The sequence below is a fragment of the Erpetoichthys calabaricus genome, chromosome 8 (assembly GCF_900747795.2).
Source record: "Erpetoichthys calabaricus chromosome 8, fErpCal1.3, whole genome shotgun sequence".
NCBI classification, from domain to species: domain Eukaryota; kingdom Metazoa; phylum Chordata; class Cladistia; order Polypteriformes; family Polypteridae; genus Erpetoichthys; species Erpetoichthys calabaricus.
Window position 1 is genome coordinate 76,664,052 of NC_041401.2, and position 19,056 is coordinate 76,683,107.

General features: G+C 39.3%; 2 protein-coding genes across 2 annotated transcripts in view; both read left to right on the top strand.

Moving 5' to 3' along the window:
• Positions 1-19,056, top strand: part of cct6a (chaperonin containing TCP1, subunit 6A (zeta 1)) — a 679,017-nt gene that overhangs the window by 31,795 nt on the left and 628,166 nt on the right. The window lies entirely within an intron of this gene.
• Positions 3,201-18,233, top strand: sumf2 (sulfatase modifying factor 2). The gene is made up of 9 exons (XM_028806837.2): positions 3,201-3,411; positions 6,670-6,817; positions 14,536-14,650; positions 15,065-15,109; positions 15,359-15,509; positions 16,324-16,379; positions 16,705-16,789; positions 17,702-17,867; positions 18,027-18,233. The coding sequence occupies exons 1-9, from the start codon at positions 3,336-3,338 to the stop codon at positions 18,127-18,129; spliced, it is 945 nt and encodes a 314-aa protein (XP_028662670.2). The 5' UTR covers positions 3,201-3,335; the 3' UTR covers positions 18,130-18,233.

Genomic DNA, 19,056 nt, shown 5'->3' on the forward strand with positions numbered 1-19,056 from the left:
ATCAACAGAAAAAAGTAGTTTCATAATTTTTATTAAGGGATCCGCTAACCCCTAACGGGAGCAGCTGAAATAAGAAGATTAAGGGATTAGGCTGCATTTTAGTTTAATAGCGACCTCTACTGACCATAAAGCTACATAAACTATGAGAACTTCTATTTATTTTAAAGTACTGTACTTGTATAATGTATCCCACTGTACTTGTATAATGTATCCCCTTAGAACCCCATGAGTCTGGTTTAAAAGCACAGCACAGCTGTGAAACTGCTCTGCTTCAATAACTAATTATTTGCTTATGGCGGCAGACTCCGTTCAGATCAGCATATGAATTCTATTAGACTGCAGTGTTGTGTCTGACACTGTCAAAAGTGACGTTCTGCTGTCCAGAATTGAGAGAATTCTGAGTATCTCTGGCAGTGCCATCCAGTAGTTTAAGTCCTGTCTGACTGATGAGCAAGACCTTGTTAGTCTTGGTAACAGCAGGTCCAGCTCTGCGCCAGTTGCACAAGGGGCTCCTCAGGGCTTTGTTCTCAGCCCTCTGCTCTTCTGTATCTACATGCAACCCCCACCCAAACTGTGTAATTGTTTTTGCAGTGTTAGATTTTGTTGCCCCTGAGGTAGGAGACCTATCTAGGTCTGGATTTAAAACACAATTAAAGTCCCCAGCCATTATAATTTTATGAGTGTTCATTGGGAATATATGCAAATACGTTTCGAATGAAGTCCCTCTCATCCACATTGGGTGCATAGATATTCATCAACGATTAAATAAATTGCCCATGACAATCACATGTCTCCCTTCAGGATCAGATACTACATCTGATACTACAAATGAGACTGTTCTATGTATAAGAATTCCCACACCTCTAGTTTTCTTTGTAAAGTTGGAATGGAATATTTGGCCAGTCCAGTCTCTGTGCAGCCAAAACTGTCCCTTGCTTAGTAAGTGGGTCTCCTGTAAAAATACTATCTTGGCATTTAGACCTGTTAGGTGAGAGAATATTTTCTTTCTCTTTAATTCATGATTGAGACCTTTAACATTTGAGCTCACAAAGTTAACTGTTTGGTCATGGAGACACTGCTTCTGAACTTTTGTTGTCATTTTGTAGTCTTAATTTAAGATAAGACAGCTTTGACCTTAATTTCCAATTTTCCCAGGAGTTATTGCCATGAAGTGTATTGTTGTGTTGGCACTTATAATTATAAGGATTAAAAGGATAGATAAGAAATAGCTTGCTCTCTTACTCTCCCCCCCTAGTTCCCCGCCCCCCATTTTGCTTCCCCATGTGAGGGTGGACCACACTTCACAAAGTCCCAGTCCTCTGACATACCTAGAGACACAATACGTCCAAAACAAAACAAGCCTCCCAGCAGCGGCACATAAAGATTAAAATAGAGATATCTATTGACAATACAGTCCAAATGCTATAAGCATGAAATATCTTAAACAGTCTTGAGAGAGTAAACCCAGGGAATGATGTTGAACAGTAGCCCTGGATAAGCATAGTAAGCCCTAATACAATAAACCAAGGGTATGATGTTAAACAGTCCCTTAAAAAATGTACACATAATTATTCATAGTTTTTTTTCCACTGAGTTATCATTTTTATGCACATGACACTCAGATCTATCTATCCATCCGTCCCTCCAGTATCCAACCCGCTATATCCTAACACAGGGCCACGGGGGTCTGCTGGAGCCAATCCCAGCCAACACAGGGCACAAGGCAGGAACAAACCCCGGGCAGGGTGCCAGCCCACCGCAGGGCACACACACACACACACACACCCACACACCAAGCACCCACTAGGAACAATTTAGGATCACCAATGCACCTAACCTGCATGTCTTTGGACTGTGGGAGGAAACCCACTCAGACATGGGGAGAACACGCAAACTCCACGCAGGGAGGACCCAGGAAGCGAACCACTCGGATTTATTTCAGTGTTAAGTTCCTCAGTGTTCACAACTTGCCTCTGCAAAATTAAAACCTGGATGGCATATAACTCTTTAAAATTAAACTGCAGCAACACTAAAGCCATACTAACTGGCACTACAATTCAGCTTATGATAGTGAGCTCCTGTTGGTGATGATATCATCAGACCTTCTTCATTTGCCAGGATTCTTGTCTTATTATTGATACCGTTCTTTGTTACTCTACCCACATAAATCACATTAAGAAATTTTCAACTTCCATCTTCTGTAGCATATTCCGTATTTGCACATTTTTTTTCTTTTCTGTTGCTGAGGAATTTGTCCATGCTTTCATTGCATACTGCATCAGCTACTAGCAGTTGCCTCTTCTAGTCTGTTATCACAGATAACAGATGTTTTAAAACTGCTGCAAGAGTCCTTACACAGACCCGCAGCAGTGAGCACATAACACCCATCCTTCTCCACCTTCACTGCCTCCTTGTGCCTGATAGGACTGAATATAAAATTCTTTTACTAACCTATGAAGAAGCTTTAAGTGGCCTTGCACAGGACAAAGTCAGTGAAATCCTCCATCACCGTGTTCCTGTCTGCCCACTAATGGTAATCTCTTTATGCCCCCAAGTAACCTGCACTATATGGGAGACAGAGCCCTTACTTTTTGTAGTGTCCAGACTTTGAAATAACCTTCCCTAATTAATGAAGTCAGTAGAATCAATTCATTAAAAAAATAATTTAAAACCCTTGTTAAGGAAAGCATTTAACTTGTCCTGATATTCTGACCTGCCTTGCCCAGGTGCTCAGGATGATTTGCTTGTGTATGACAAATTATGTTATTTGTTCTGGGTTTTCTTGTAGTATTTTGCATTTTTATTCTCGTTTCGTGTCTCCTAAATCTAATTCAAAGCTTTGTGTTTTCTGGATTTATCCATACTTTGCGTTTCAAGTGAATATCACTTGTTGTATATACCCCGTTGTTCATTTTGAACTTCTGTATAGAGCCATGAGTATGGGAAAGTACCTAAATAAATACAACCTTATTATTATTAAATATTATATGCCTGTATTTGTCTTTTACGATTTGTTGTTGTGATATTTTAGTTTTGAATGTAGACAATTAAATATAAAGCAAAGGCAAAAGAACTAAGTTAAAATACCGGAGATTACTGTTGGTTAGTATATTGTACATTTATCCTAATTCTGTACTATTGCGTTGGGTTCGCATAAGAAGTAGATCTGTGACATTTAACCCCGAGTTGTTCACCGGAAGTATTTCTCCGCAGCCCGGCGCCACTGTGCAGTCCAATCAGGACAGTCGGGTAGTGTCAGCGGGAAGGAGCAGTCAGATTAAATGTAACTTTTTGGTTGTGATTATGATATACCTTCTCATTGGAATGTAAACATAATGTTGAAAAGAGGAGCAACCCCTGCTTTTATGCTGCTGTTGGCATTCCTCGGGATCGTCGCCTGCGTATCCGCAGGTTCGTATTTTTATTTGGACCCAGCGAATTTTGAATCAGTATACATAAAATATTGCAAAATGTTTTACGTAGAGATGTTCCTACTAATTTATGAAAATGTCAATAATAAAACGGTTTCGACCAACCTAACTGGAGGTGAACTGCATGTCTAGTAGAAGTAAAGCAGGCAAGAAGGGTGCAGTAGCCGTCCCTTCTGCGTTTCACTCACGATCTAATTGTCGAAGTATCCGTGGTATCATCGGCCCTTCTGACTTAACTGTCTCGTCCCAGTAATACATTACTATTATAACTAATTTTTGTTATTTTCCCTAATAATTAATAAATAAATTTGTTTACATGTCTATATTAAGTTTTAACGACTGGGAGTTACTAAGATGTAAACTTAAGATTTAGAAAATGATTTAAACACACACATACTATATATACTTAAACGTTTAATATTAGTGCATGCATTTAAAGTTAAGTATCACACAATCACTTATTTAAGGCCGGCACGGTGGCGCAGTGGTAACGCTGCTGCCTCGCAGTTAGGAGGCCCAGGTTCGCTTCCCGGGTCCTCCCTGCGTGGAGTTTGCATGTTCTCCCCGTGTCTGCGTGGGTTTCCTCCCACAGTCCAAAGACATGCAGGTTAGGTGGATTGGCGATTCTAAATTGGGCTTGGTGTGTGTGTGCCCTGCGGTGGGTTGGCACCCTGCCTGGGATTGTGCCCTGTGTTTGCAGGGATTAGCTCCAGCAGACCCCCGTGTTCGGATTTAGTGGGTTGGAAAATGGATGGATTATTTAAGGCAGGGTTCCTCAATCACAGTCCTGGAGGGCTGCAGGTTTTTGTTCTAACCTGGTTGCTTAATTAGAAAGCAATTCTTGCCTATAATTTAATTTCATGGCTTGTTAGTGCTTTAACTCTGCTATGTCAGGTAAGTCTTATATCCTGGATTTTCTTTCCGTTTCTAAGGATATCATCCAAATGATTTGAAGGCTAAAATGGATGAGTAATTCTCAGTCCTTCACTTTTTCCTCTTCAATTTCCTTCCAAGTATTTAATTTAACCCAATAGTGCATGATAAATACACGAAGGTGTAAATGGTAACAAGGTAAATGGAGAAATGCTGGTCTCTTTTGTCATTTGCATGTTATTGCTAATTAGGAGCAATTAAAAGCCAAGAATATGGCTGTTTAAAACTAAAATAAGCAATAAGGGTTCAAAATCTTAACGAGCGAGACAACTAAAGTGAAACAGAAGTGTTACTTGAGCAATAATGGATTCTTATTAAGTAACTGGGTTGGAGCAAAAACCTGCAGCCACTGCGGCCCTCCAGGACTGTGATTTAGAACCCCTGATTTAAGGGAAGGAAACTTGCGCTGCTGCTGTACTCCAGGCGTTACACTGTAATCTCATTAGAATTTTTAACCTTGGGGTTCAGGCACCAGTAATAAAGGAAAGAGTGAATTTTCGTAGTTTAGTGTTGTTGTCAAAGCAGAAGTCCTTTAGTTTACTTGTATTATACACGCAGTACATATTCAACTTTATGAATTTGTAAAGTTATAATGCTTGGCTGTATTCTTTAGTAGTTTAATGCTTATATTTTGTTGGTATGAAAGAGAAAATTTTCCAAGAAAAATTATATAGTTGCAATTTGCTGTTTTTCTTTCTTGTATTAAAATGAACAGTTCAGAACAAATTTTAAGCGGCATTTATGATTTGAATTTTAGTCACTTATCTTTAATTGTAACTGTATGGCCAGTACACTGGTACTGTGAGTGCTGTGTAGAGTGAGGGCAGAACCCCTGCGTTTTTCCCATTTGTTTCTGGTGTTCGTCAGGGGTGTTTTCTTGCTTCTACTCTATGCAATGCTTGCAATGACAATTCGTGTGGTCCAGCAGCTGTGGGGCATTTGTTGGTGAAGAAAGATTCACGAATCTTGACTTTGCTGATGATGCTGTGATCTTCGTAGAGTCAATGGAGGCTCTGATCGGGGCTCTCGAGAGACTGAGAAGAGTCATCTGTGTGTGTCTGGGCTTGCAAGTGTCCAAAGTAAAAACCAAGATGCAGGCCTTTAATGACCTCTTAGGCACAGTCATCAGCAGTGTGTCTGTTTGAGGAGAGAGTGTCGACCTTGTCGAGAGGTTTACTTACCTTGGCAGTGACATTCATGTCTCTGCTGACTCTTCCTATGAAGTAATAGCTGTATTGGGAGAGCATGGGGGGTCATGGGGTCGCTGCAAAGGAATGTCTGGCACTCCTGCTATCTTTTCAAAAGGACGAAGGTCCAAGTCTTTAGAGTTGTGGTGCTTTCTGTTTTGCTATATGGTTGCAAGACATGAACACTACCCAGTGACCTGAGACAAAAACTGGACTCCTTCAGTACTGTGTCTCTTCAGAGAATTCTTGGGTACCGCTGGTTTGACTTTGTGTCGAATGAGTGGTTGCTAATGGACTCCCAAATGAAGCACAATACCTGCATTGCGAGGGAGCGTCAGTAACAGCACTACGGCCATGTGGCACGATTCCCCGAGGGTGATCCGGATCACAGGATCCTCATTGTTTAGGACCCCAGAGGCTGGATCAGGCCAAGGGGACACCCACATAACACCTGGTGCAGCAGAGAGATGATCATTTCCATGGGGTGGCACTGGGCCACGTGTCTTCCTGGGGGGTTGCCAACTGGGATCCTGAGCTGCTTTGTTGTGTGGTGGGTGTAGGAACATGCTGTACCAGTGCATGTTCCCCAACCTGACCTGACCTACAGTCTTTCATATTGGTTGCTATTTCTACATCCTTGTGTTTTTCTAAAATTACTTTATCCATTACAGGACTATGCAGTAAACTCAAAGCAAAAACCAACACTAAATATGGTGTTGGCCAATCATGGCATGAACACAACAGAGGAATTTAGCTTTACCTACACTTAAATTACTGCTGCAACTTACTTTCCTTACAATCTTAACATGCTTTACAACCATAGTCATAATATTATAGGCCAAACAATCCTAGTAACCATGCATGAGTATAGAGAAAAAATAAAGTGCAGGCAGTCCAGAAAGTTGGGAGATAGAATATCAGAAAAGAACAAACACAAATTTGAAGTGGGGCATTTTAATAAGTTGAAATGGACATTTTTTTAACTTCAGTTTGGAAGAGAAATGTTTAAGCAATATCTTGTTTACAATATATTTCTATTTTATTGGAAAAGACATGTTATGGCACCTATGTAGTTTTACTCATTGATTTTTCTCTGTATGCATTTTAACTGTTAACAGATATTGGCGCCATAGTCCATTTGCCAGGGGGTACATTTAAAATGGGATGTGATGCAGCTGACGCTCGGGATGGTGAAGCACCAGTCAGGGAGGTAACAGTCAAGCCTTTTGCACTGGACAAATATCCTGTAACAAATGCAGAGTTCAGGTAAGTGGGACAATTGATGCATGTTTTTTTTTTTTGGTTAAATTATGCTCATATTTTTTTCTTAATCTGTGTACAAATCTTCTTTGACAGTACATTTTATTTTCCTTTCTTGTGAGTTGCTGAATCTTAATCAGAGTGGTCATGCAGTATTTACTCAAAGTATGGAAATTGAAATCTTCAGATATCATTTTGTATTTGTATGAAACTTCAAGTTTACATGTAGCGTTTCAAAACAGCTGGATATATTATGGTGTAATACTGTAGATGTGTATGATATGACAACATGTTTAGTCAGGCATTTGATTATTATGGACACAAGGAATTTGTTTTTGGGATTGCACAACTTTTACTTCTGCCATGACTCCGATTCAGGGACTTGAGTTTGAATCCTTGCTTGGCCACAGTCACTACGGAGTTTGCATGCTCTCACTGTGTCTATGTTGGTTATATCTCAGTAATCTGTTTTCTCTCCATGTTCCATACATTTCAAGGTTGGATTGATTGGCAACACTGGATTGTGCCAGTTTGAGTGCTGTGAGAACGTCTGTTGTGAAGGACTGACAGCCTATCCTGACTTGTCCCAAATTTGAGCTCAAAATGTCTGGCATAGGCGTCACCTCAGTGCTTTCTGGTAATGTAATAGCAGGGTCCAGGAAATGAATTGCTGGGATTGGGTTTAGTAATAGACTCAATAAGAGCTTTACATCAAGAATTGCTGCTCTGGAAAAAAAAGTGGAATATTTAAAAGTGTAATCTGTGCTGAAATATATTAGGTCTACTGCACATAGGTGGATCTTCAGAATTCCAAAGCATTTTTGCAGTAATTTGGAAGCAGAGCAGTGATTTGTCAGTCTTTCTTCTTCTTCTGGAAAACTGTTATTAGTAATATATACAGTTCACACTGTCAAATGCAAATAATTCATTTGATTAGGATATTTGGCTATATATAACCTAATGTATGGCACAAAAATACAATGGCAGTGTTCTTAGAAGGTGTATGGAATGATGAACACTGTCATCTGATTTGTACTTGGTGGTACAAATTTCTTTCATAAAGAGAAAATACGCAGCACTTGTGCATTGGTGTAATCATGCAAATAAGACACTGAAATGTGAAGTGATATTTTTGCTTTCAACTTATCAGTTTTTAATATGAAAAAATAGCTCTACAATATACAGTATTGTGCAGAAGTTTTAGGCAGGTGTGAAAAAATGCTGTAAACAAAGATATAAAATATAAATAATGATTGTTTATTATCAATTTACAAAATGCAAAGTGAGCGAACAAAAGAAAAATCTAAATCAAATCAATATTTGGTGTTACTACCTTTTGCCTTCAAACCAGCATCAATTCTTATAGGTACACTTGCACAAAGTCAGGGATTTTGTAGGATTCTAGTCAGGTGTATGATCAACCAATTCTACCAAACAGGTGCTAATGATCATCAATGTCACACGTAGGTTGAAACACAGTCATTAACTGAAACAGAAACAGCTGTGTAGGAGGCTTAAAACTGGGTGAGGAACAGCCAAACTCTGCTACCAAGGTGAGGTTGTGGAAGACAGTTTCATGTCATGGCAAAATTGAGCACAGCAACAAGACACAAGGTAGTTATACTGCATCAGCAAGGTCTCTCCCAGACAAAGATTTCAAAGCAGACTGGGGTTTCAAGATGTGCTGCTCAAGCTCTTTTGAAGAAGCACAAAGAAACGGGCAATATTGAGGATCGTAGACACAGTGGTCGGCCAAGGAAACTTAGTGCAGCAGATGAAAGACACATCAAGCTTATTACCCTTCGAAATCGGAAGATGTCCAGCAGTGCCATCAGCTCAGAACTGGCAGAAACCAGTGGGACCCAGGTACACCCATCTACTGTCCGGAGAAGTTTGGCCAGAAGTGGTCTTCATGGAAGAGTTGCAGCTAAAAAGCCATACCTCTGACGTGGAAACAAGGCCAAGCGACTCAAGTATGCACAAAAACATAGGAACTGGGGTGCAGAAAAATGGCAGCAGGTGCTCTGGACTGATGAGTCAAAATTTGAAATATTTGGCTGTAGCAGAAGGCAGTTTGTTTGTCGAAGGGCTGGAGAGTGGTACAATAATGAGTGTCTGCAGGCAACAGTGAAGCATGGTGGAGGTTCCTTTAACGTTTGGGGCTGCATTTCTGCAAATGGAGTTGGAGATTTGGTCAGGATTAATGGTGTTCTCAATGCTGAGAAATACAGGCAGATACTTATCCATCATGCAATACCATCAGGGAGGCGTATGATTCGCCCCAAATTTATTCTGCAGCAGGACAACGACCCCAAATATACAGCCAAAGTCATTAAGAACTATCTTCAGCATAAAGAAGAACAAGAAGTCCTGGAAGTGATGGTATGGCCCCCACAGAGCCCTGATCTCAACATCATTGAGTGTGTCTGGGATTACATAAAGAGACAGAAGGATGTGAGGAAGCCTACATCCACAGAAGATCTGTGGTTAGTTCTCCAAGATGTTTGGAACAACCTACCAGCCGAGTTCCTTCAAAAACTGTGTGCACGTGTACCTAGAAGAATTGATGCTGTTTTGAAGGCAAAGGGTGGTCACACCAAATATTGATTTGATTTAGATTTCTCTTTTGTTCATTCACTGCATTTTGTTGATTGATGAAAATAAATGATTAACACTTTTTTGAAAACATTCTTTGTTTACAGCATTTTTTTTACACCTGCCTAAAACTTCTGCACAGTACTGTATACAGTATAACCAATTAGAAGAAAAAAATTGGTAAGCAGGATAGCTGCCAGTTTTATATAAAGGCAGAAATAATTTGGAGGAGTGCATGGTTAATGTGGCCTACAGTACAACACAGGAGAACATAATAGCCTCTTTTTCTCCCCCTGGATGCAGCAGGAACCCCAGAGAGTTGTTTGCTGAGCTTCAGTAGATTTTTTTTGAAGGGACATATGTTCTAGGAGCTTTGAACTGTTACAGGAAAAAAAAGTTATATATAATCAATTTAAGTTTTGGTGTCACCAAGAAGACAGTACCATATCAATGGCTTATGTCAGTTTGGGAAAATCCAGACTCTAGCAATCTTACCCTTAAGAGTGATTCAAATGTCAGCCCTCAGAGAATCAGTGAGCTCATAATTAGCTACAGCAGCAAGTAACTTATTGGTGGGTGAAAAGTTGTCCAGCAAAATGGATAGAAAAAGACTATTACAAGACTTTTTGAGGTAAATTAAAAAATAGTAATTAATTTTAGCCACATCTTCACCTAGTAAATGGTTTAAACCGAATGCTTTTATAACAAAGTATATTGAACTAATCTTAACAGTCGCATACGTAATTTAACCTAACATTCTGCAGCCATGCTTAATTCAGTTTATTGTTGCAGTGAGACAAAATTCAATTGCTGTGGCATTGGGTGTAAGGTAGGAATTAGTCCTGTAGCGGGTGCCGGTGTGGCACAATCACATACACACACCCCAATACTGGGAAAATTTATAATCACGAATCAACCTAACACTTAGAAGCATCTTTTGAGATGTGAGAGGAAACCCAATACATACACTGGGAGAACAAGAAATATGCACACAGAAAACAAATGGGTGTGAGACTCAAACCCCGGACCTTGAATCTGTTAAGTTGCAGCACTAACCACTGGGCCATCTGGATGCCTATATATCATTTATTTTTTTCATTAACTATGTTTAATTGGTTTAATTTATTTACTTAATAAGACCTCTGCCACAGCATTGGAAATGTCTCTACTATCCCTGCAACTTTGGATACTTATATTTATATGAAAAGGTTGATAACAATCATTTGAAACAAGTTTCTAAAAATAGCTGCAATGCTTTAACAATATTTTTGTTTTAACACACCTGTGAATGTACATCTGGTGATGCCTCAGTCTGGACATTTCATTAGTGATGTTACTGGGATCATCGAGTGTTTCAGGGCTTTCAACATCATACCCTCTCCTCCAGGTGATTCCCACCAGGGTTGATCAGGCCCCAGCATGTATCCAGACGGCTAGCTACTCTGACTCCATGCATGTTCTCTTCTGAGCCATAGCCATCTTGAGGCTCTCTCTGCCACTTCGATGGTACTGCGGGTGGCTCTCCTCTTCCTCTCTGCTTTGATGCCCAAACTGCTAAAGGCTCTGACCAAAGAACAGGCCACAAATCCCCTGCACCCGACCTCCACTGGGAGACACCTAGCTCTCCATCCTGACTGCTGACACATGCTGACAAGTTCTGCATAAGTGGAGAGCTTCCTTTCGAAGTATTTGTCCAAACAATCTTCCCAAGGGACTTTTAGTTCCAGAAGAATGACTTGTTTGGTGAATTCAGACACCAGGACTATGTCTGGTCTCAGGGATGTGGCTGTAGTGTGGCTGGGGAACTTCAGCTGCCCTCTGAGGTCCACCAATAACTGCTAATCACTTGCTAATGCCAGAATGCCTGCAGATGATGATCATTTGGTGGGATTTGGCTGCTCTCTGGCTCTTACAAAGGTGATAGTCTTCTTGGAGGGTTGACACTGCTTTGCCCACTCAAGTCCTGTGCTGATTGTTTCAATAATGGTCTTCAGGACCTGATAGTGTCTCCATCGATACCTTCCCTCTCCAGGTGCCCTTGTACACCTGCTGAGGATGTGTTCTAAGGTTCGTCACTTGGAACACAGTGGGTATGCTGGTGACACTGCTATGGCATGTGTGTGTAGATTTGATGGGCTTGGTAGCATGTCATATACTGCCTAGATGAGAAAACTAATGCGGGGAGCCTTGGCTTTCCACAGCTCAGACTAACTCATTTTCCGCTCAACCACATTTTCCCATCTCATCCAAGCTCCCTTCTGCTTCATTCTCACAGCCTTGCAGGATCTTCTCTCCTCCATTGCTACTCTCACTTCTTCCTGCACTAGGTGGTGTCCATCCTTCCCTCTGGTGGTATCTGATTGGGAAGTTGGAAAGGATCCTAATCTGGCTTGGTGTCGCTTGCTGTGATGTAGCCTTGCTTCTGCTTCCTGAACCTTATACTCTCCCCTCCACGTCCTTCCAGTCTTCCCTTGGATCCCTGCATTGGCCAACATCGGATTACTTGAGTCTCTGTACTATATCACTTCTCTGGCTCTTGAAACTTTAAATTATTCCTCCAAGCATTTGAAGGGTAGTTGCAGTTTGTTGTTGCCATAGAATGAGGTGCTGCTTGGGCTCTTTGGCAGCCCCAATCATCTCCTGAAGTGGCTGCTGACCTTTCTTTTCAAGGTCTCAACAGTTGAGAGTGGGACCTCATAGAAAATGAGGGACCACAGGATTCTAGGTAGAATGCCATGCTGGTACTGTATATCCAGGCTTTGAACTTCCCTGGTAGGCCAGACTTGTCCACGGCTTTCAGCCAGCCATCCAGTTCAGCACGAGTTGACTGGATGGATGCTGTGTTCCTCAGTGAGCTGTTAAAAACTTTGCCCAAGCTCATGACTGGTTTCTTTGTGATGATTGAGATGGCTGTGTCTGTGATGGTGAACCGGAACTTGTCCTCCACCTTGCCCTTTCTCCGCACCATGGATCTTGATTTGGCTGGTTTGAAACACCTCGTAGCCCAGTCCACCAGCTTTTCTAGCCCCTTCAGAATTTACTGGCCACCTGGGAGCAATTCTGTGATGATTGTTAGGTCATCCATGAATGCCGAAATAGGTGGTTGCCTTTGAGCGGATTTCATTCTGGGCCCTCTGCACTCTGGTTCAGCAGACTTGGTGAGAATGTTCATGGCTAGGAAAAATAGCATCACAGAGATTGTACACCCTGTAATGATGCCATTCTCTACCTTGTGCTCGCTTGATGTTATTGCTCCTGAAGAGACCATCATCCTGAAATTGTTATAATAATCAGCGATGAGTTCTCGAATCCTGCTGGGGACACAATGTTTTGTCAGCATAAGCTGCACAAGTGTATGTGAAATGGTGCCATAAGCATTCACAAAGTCGAGCCACAACACAGCCACGTTGCCTCTGCTGTCTCTGGCCTCCCTGATGAGTTGTGTCACCACACGTGTGTTCCAGACAGCTTGGCATCCCTAAAATGCAACCCTTCTCGAATGATGTATTGATATAGGTGTTCTTTGTCATGCAGGTGCACAATATCTTGTAAACAGCGCTGAAGAAGATCTTTGCCTTGACACACAGCAATGAGATGATGCAGAATTGCTCAGCTACTTTCTATTGATTTGGGATCTTTCCTCTTCTCCAGAAGACCCACAGATGTAACAGGAGTTTGGGACAATTCTTATACACTTTGTATGACGTGCCACTTGGTCCTGGAGCAGAGTTCGCCCTTGCTTCACGGACAACCTCCCTAACTTCCTTGAGCTGCAGCTCTGACAAGTCAAACTGCACTTCCAGTTTGGGGGGGCTCTATTAAGATGTTGCACTCTCCCAACTCCTGCTCTTTCCAGGATGCTGTATGTCTGCCTCAGATGTTGATTTATTTCTTCCTGCGAGCAGACCAGCTTCCCACTCCACTTTTGTCCTAGCAGGTCCTTGCTGAAATTGAAGGGGTTGGCAATAAAGGCTACATGTTTTTGGGCCCTTTCGCACCGTCATCTCTGATGCCACTCGGTCCAACGGAGGACCCTGATCTTCTTGTGAAGGATGCGCATCAGCTGGGCCAAGCCAATGCGCTCCTCCTGCCCTGCCTCTTTGTACTAGATCTTCAGTACCTTCATCTCCTGCTTGATGATGTATACAGTACATCCTACCTGCTCTATGATTTTTATGCAGGGTGTTCTGGAGACTTTCTTCTCCTCCTCTCCAAACCACTCCATAGCTATGCTGACAATAATGGTGGTCATGGCTTGTAGCTTCCCATCGGCCCTTCTCTTCACTGTTGCCTCCAGAATTTTGTTGATATCATTATCAAACTGTTACCACAGTTTTGACATGTTTGCTTCAGGCCATTTGATCCGCCTCCTGTTAGACTTAATGCTAGAGGGGTTGGTTTGCAACACTAGGAGGTTCTGGACACTATGGAGTGACAAATGGTATAAATGGTAACATCAATGTTTAACTAAACTTAGACTTTTATACTGACTTTCTACCACTTGTCATTGAGATGTTGGAAATTGTTATAAATGGTTAGGGAATGGATATGACAGAATATGAAAGTCCGGATAAAGTAATTCTATGGCTTTGACTTAAAGGCAGGATCAACACGTGTAGTGTTATTTTTGCAATTTATTTTAAACTGTATTGGAGGTGTAAGATACCAGAGCTTCCCACTCAACACACTACAATGCTACAATTCAGCATTTAGTCTTTACATGTCTTTAGTGGGTTGATTGCATTTTTGACAATTCAATTGCCCAGTCTTCTGCAAATGTACAACATTGATATCGCAGGAGCTGTAGAGAAAACTGATTCAGTGATCTGCAAGAAGTAAGGTAAAAGACACCTTAAAGGTGCTAAATGAAATGGGCTAAGATCATCCATCCTGATTAACTGGCAACACATCTGAGATTTGTTACATATTTAACCATTATTTTGTCTTGTCTTCAAATTTCATATTTCTATATCCATTAGTAATATAAAGAACTCTCCACTATTTCCTTTAGTAAATCTTGTGTGGTTTATATACTGTATACAATATGTTACTTGCTTCATCACTATTAAGTTTTTGTCAAATATAATCCATTCCTTACATGTTCTTCTTTTATGTTTGAACTCTTGCAGAGAATTTGTCAGGGCGCAAAAATACCGAACTGAAGCAGAAACATTTGGGTGGAGTTTTGTTTTCCAGGATTTTGTGTCTAATGAATTAAAAAACAAAGTGACTGAAACCATAGAGGTTGGTTTATTTATATGACTTAATTCGGTTGACTTCAATGCCAGATGTACTGTAGTCTATCATGCTACTTGTGGCAAATTTAGCTCTTCCTTTTCAAACACCCTTAAATTGTTCTGTTTGTTGTTTTGGACTGAATGTGGGTTAAAAGATGACTTTGGGAACATTTTATGTTAACCTATAATAAGTACACACTACATGATATCTGCATGTAGTCAAAGTATTGGGATTAAAAATTGCTTATTCTGTTCCCTGTTTTTCCATTATATGTTTGTTTTTAATACTTCAGTTTTGTATATAAATACACCAAATATCAAAATAAATAAACATGCGAGAAAAGTTTGTAACTTGCTTGTTACTAAATTTACACATCATATTCTTCATATTTATATAGTGGAATAACATCTTTGTTTTTAGTCTGCACCCTGGTGGCTTCCCGTGGAAAAGGCATTTTGGAGACAGGTAATATGTGTTTTTCAGCTCTTTGGGTGATCATTGGTAAATATGATATTTCTAATGAATCTGGCTATAAGTTGTTAAATAATCAATATAAACTTTATAATTGTTTTGAATGTTTGTTTACTGTATCTTAAGAAATATTTATCTCATGCAAAGTGTAGTTTTGTTTTTTGCCATATTTGTTTAAATTCACATGTACTGTACTATGTCTGAGAACATAATTTGTCGTTTTCATTTTATTATAATTTTTAGCCTTGGGGTCCAGGCTCCAGTATAAAGGAAAGACTGAATTTTCCTGTGGTTCAGGTGAGCTGGAATGATGCCCAGGCTTATTGTAAGTGGAGACAAAAGAGGCTTCCAACTGAAGAGGAATGGGAATTTGCTGCTCGGGGTGGCTTAGAAGGTGAACCTCTAATTTAATTAACTGTTTTTCACACTCTCACATTTTGACTTCTTTGCAATACTGCAATTATTTTATAGTTGTGCTTAAATTGGGGTCTCAGCCTAGTCAATGCCAGTTCAGTGTCCCTGCAGAGAGACTAAGGTTTTGCATAATTTTTTTTTTTTTCTGGTTTTGCTTAACCATGTTCTTAGTTTGATTTGGCTCCTGACCATGTTTTCTTGTACGGAAACTCTTAGAATAATACATTAATTTTCACTTAACTTAAATTTAAAGTTATATTTTTTAGGACTGTTTCAAAATCAAGTACCTCTGAATTCTTTATGCTCTCAAATGCTCCCTTCCCCACATCTACCAAGGTGTTAAATGTAGGTGCTAATAAGGATGCAATATAGGATGGAGCCACTGTTATTAGACATAGACCTAACATAAAATAAAAACTCGCCTTTTTTTATTGCACTTCACAACTCTGATTTCTTCCCTCACCTATGTTAAAACCTCTTTTCTATGTCTCACACCCACTTTCTCCTCTGTCCCTGTGTACATAAATCTTTGAAAAAAATGTACTTCATTCAACATCACTTATTTTACATTTTGGGAGAATAAAGTTTACAGAAACTGGAAAGCAGTTTGCTATAAACTTTTTAAAAATATATTGAGTTAAACTGTCTATAGACCACTGAAGAAGAAGATTTTATTTTTAATTTGTTACACATAAAAGCTGTAAAATAGCTATGACAATAGTACAAGATTCTGCAGGGCTTCCTTTTACATTTGCTACCCTCTGTGTTTAATGAGATCTTACTGTATTTTCTAGGCCGTATTTACCCATGGGGAAACAAGTTTCTTGCCAAACGTTGTAACCTCTGGCAGGTCTGTATGAATATTTACATTTTATACCATTCAGTGTTTTGGAGAAATGTTTAGGTCTCAGAAAAAGTATGGCTCATGTTGTGTACTTTATTACTACAAACAAAAATAAATTGTCTTGTCATTAGTCTGGAAAAAGATATTAGCTGCAAACAGTTTCTAATGATGTATTTATTCTTCTGTATATATCCTTAATCCTTTCAAAGTATAGTGTTGATTGTGGCTTATTGTTCATTAATTTTGCATCATTTACTTGATTATTACAGATGGCACATAAACGTAGTGGTCTTATATAACCTATAAAAAGAGGTATAATTTCATTTTTTAGGGTACATTCCCAGAAAAAGACACATCAGAAGATGGCTATCATGGTGTTTCTCCAGTGACAGCCTTTCCTTCCCAGAATAACTATGGTATGTTTTGTGCCAAGGTTAATTAAAAGCTAATATAACTTTATAATTTACTGTACTTTGAAACAGATGATTTTTTTTTGATGAACTGGCACCTTGTCCAGGGTCTGTTCCTGCCTTGCACCCTATAAGTTCCAGCACCCCCTGCAACTCTGTTCAGGAATTAATCGGGTTAGAAACTGACATGACAATAACTTAGATTATTTTTCTGACTTAAACCATGGTTATTGATTTTTTTTTTTTTTTGGGGTGTGGATGCTTTCTATTGTAAATAGTGGAGGATAGTGGTCTTTAATAATGTATACAGTTTTAGAATAAGTACTGAATGCTTAACATACTATGCTAGAAATGCAATGAAAACATTTTTCAATAATCCTTCCTCAAAATTTGCTGTACTATGTTGAACATGAGACAGAACACAGAACATCAATAAGTAATTAGTTGCTTTTTTTGGCTAAATAAGGAGCAAACGTTTCTACAAAGAAAGATTTCTGGGTTTCTTTACATTAAATGTGAAGTAAGATGTGAGAAAGAGTAACTGTAAGATATATAGCATCATCATCTGTTTCGTTAGTTAACTAATGTAAGTTCTGGTGGCCCTGGAAGAATTGTCCAATATTCAGATTAAAGATTATATGTGTAATTTCCTTACATTTCTTCTTATTTCATTTTTACTCCAGAAAGCTAATATTTTTCTTTGTTTTTGATAAATATACTGCAAGTAGATACAGTTGCTTGCAAAACATTTACCAGATACATATCATCCAACTCTTGAAATGATCTTCCTTTTTTTAATCATAAAACGTTTTGATTTCATTTAATATTTTATGCTTTTCAATAAAATTGTGTAGGCTTCATAAATAAGAATATTTATCCCTTTGCACTGCTTTTTAAGTTAATTGTAAATTCCTCCAGGTTTCTTTGATATGCTTGGGAATACTTGGGAGTGGACAGATACTGCGTATAAGTCTGCAGGTCAGCTGTCCAACCGTAGCCCTCAGAAAATGTATGTCTTACGTGGAGCTTCTTGGATCGACAGCGTTGATGGGTCAGCCAATCATAAAGCCCGTGTTACCACCAGGTTTGTATTCAGAGACTATTGCTGTCTTAACTTTTACATTTCCTCACTTTGTTTTAAAATTTGAACTTGGTTGTATTTGCTCAGTTTGTTAACTTTTAGTTTTGAATATGTGAGTAAGTGCAGTCCATGGTGATTAAAATGTTTCTTTTGGTTTTACAGAATGGGAAATACACCAGATTCTGCCTCTGATAATCTAGGTTTCCGTTGTGCTGTCTCTACTGAAATGAAAAATCAAAAAAGTAATGGCAGGACAGAGCTATAAATACTTGGTTTTACTGAAACGGAAAATCAGATTATTCCTCTGATAATCTGGGATTCCATTGTATTGCCAACACTGCAATGAAGAAATAAAAACAAAAGGATTCAGCTATGAGTATTTGATTAATGCAAAGCAACTTTGCTTTATTTGTAGTCGGTATCTTCAAAGGATATAGTGAAAGTGAGAAAAATATATTAGAATGCTTACAAGGTAAGTCATCTTTTTCAGAAAAGCAGTCCTACTCAATGAAGAGGACACTTGTATATATTTGATTTCTTTTAACATTACATAGTTACTTACTTATTTACTTACTTTTTTGGAGACCGAGTACAAAATCATCTATTAACATTGTATTTTGGCAGATTAGTTTGGCCTTAATAATTAGCCGACACTAAAGTCTCAGGTTCCCTTTGTTTGCCTCATACTCTACTTGACAGTATATTAAATGTTATTTTAAATCATGTGAATGTTTTGATTTGCTCATTAATCTTGACAGTTGATGTGATAAATATTCAGACATAGTGGTCGTATGATAATGCAGGTTTGCTCTTTAATTGAATTGCATGCATGTTATACAACAACCGCTGAAACTTGATTTAAAATTATAAACAGTCCATTGTAAGCCAGTTATCTCTGAAGGTGAAATTGAATCATACATAAATGCTCATTGATTGATCAGAAAGCAACCTTCAAAGAAAATGACTTCAGTGTAAACAATGTACTATATATACTTGAAACCTCCCAACCCTCCAGTCTAGTTTGTCTAAATAGGCTATATAACTAGTCTTTGTCTGACAGCGCTAGTGGTGTTTACTTGTAAATGATCAAATTAGCCCCATCCAAAAGATGTTTCTGAAGCCACATTATATGCCTTTTGGGGTTCTGTTTTTACTTTCCTTGAAGAAAGTCTGTCTCCCCAGTTAGCACTGT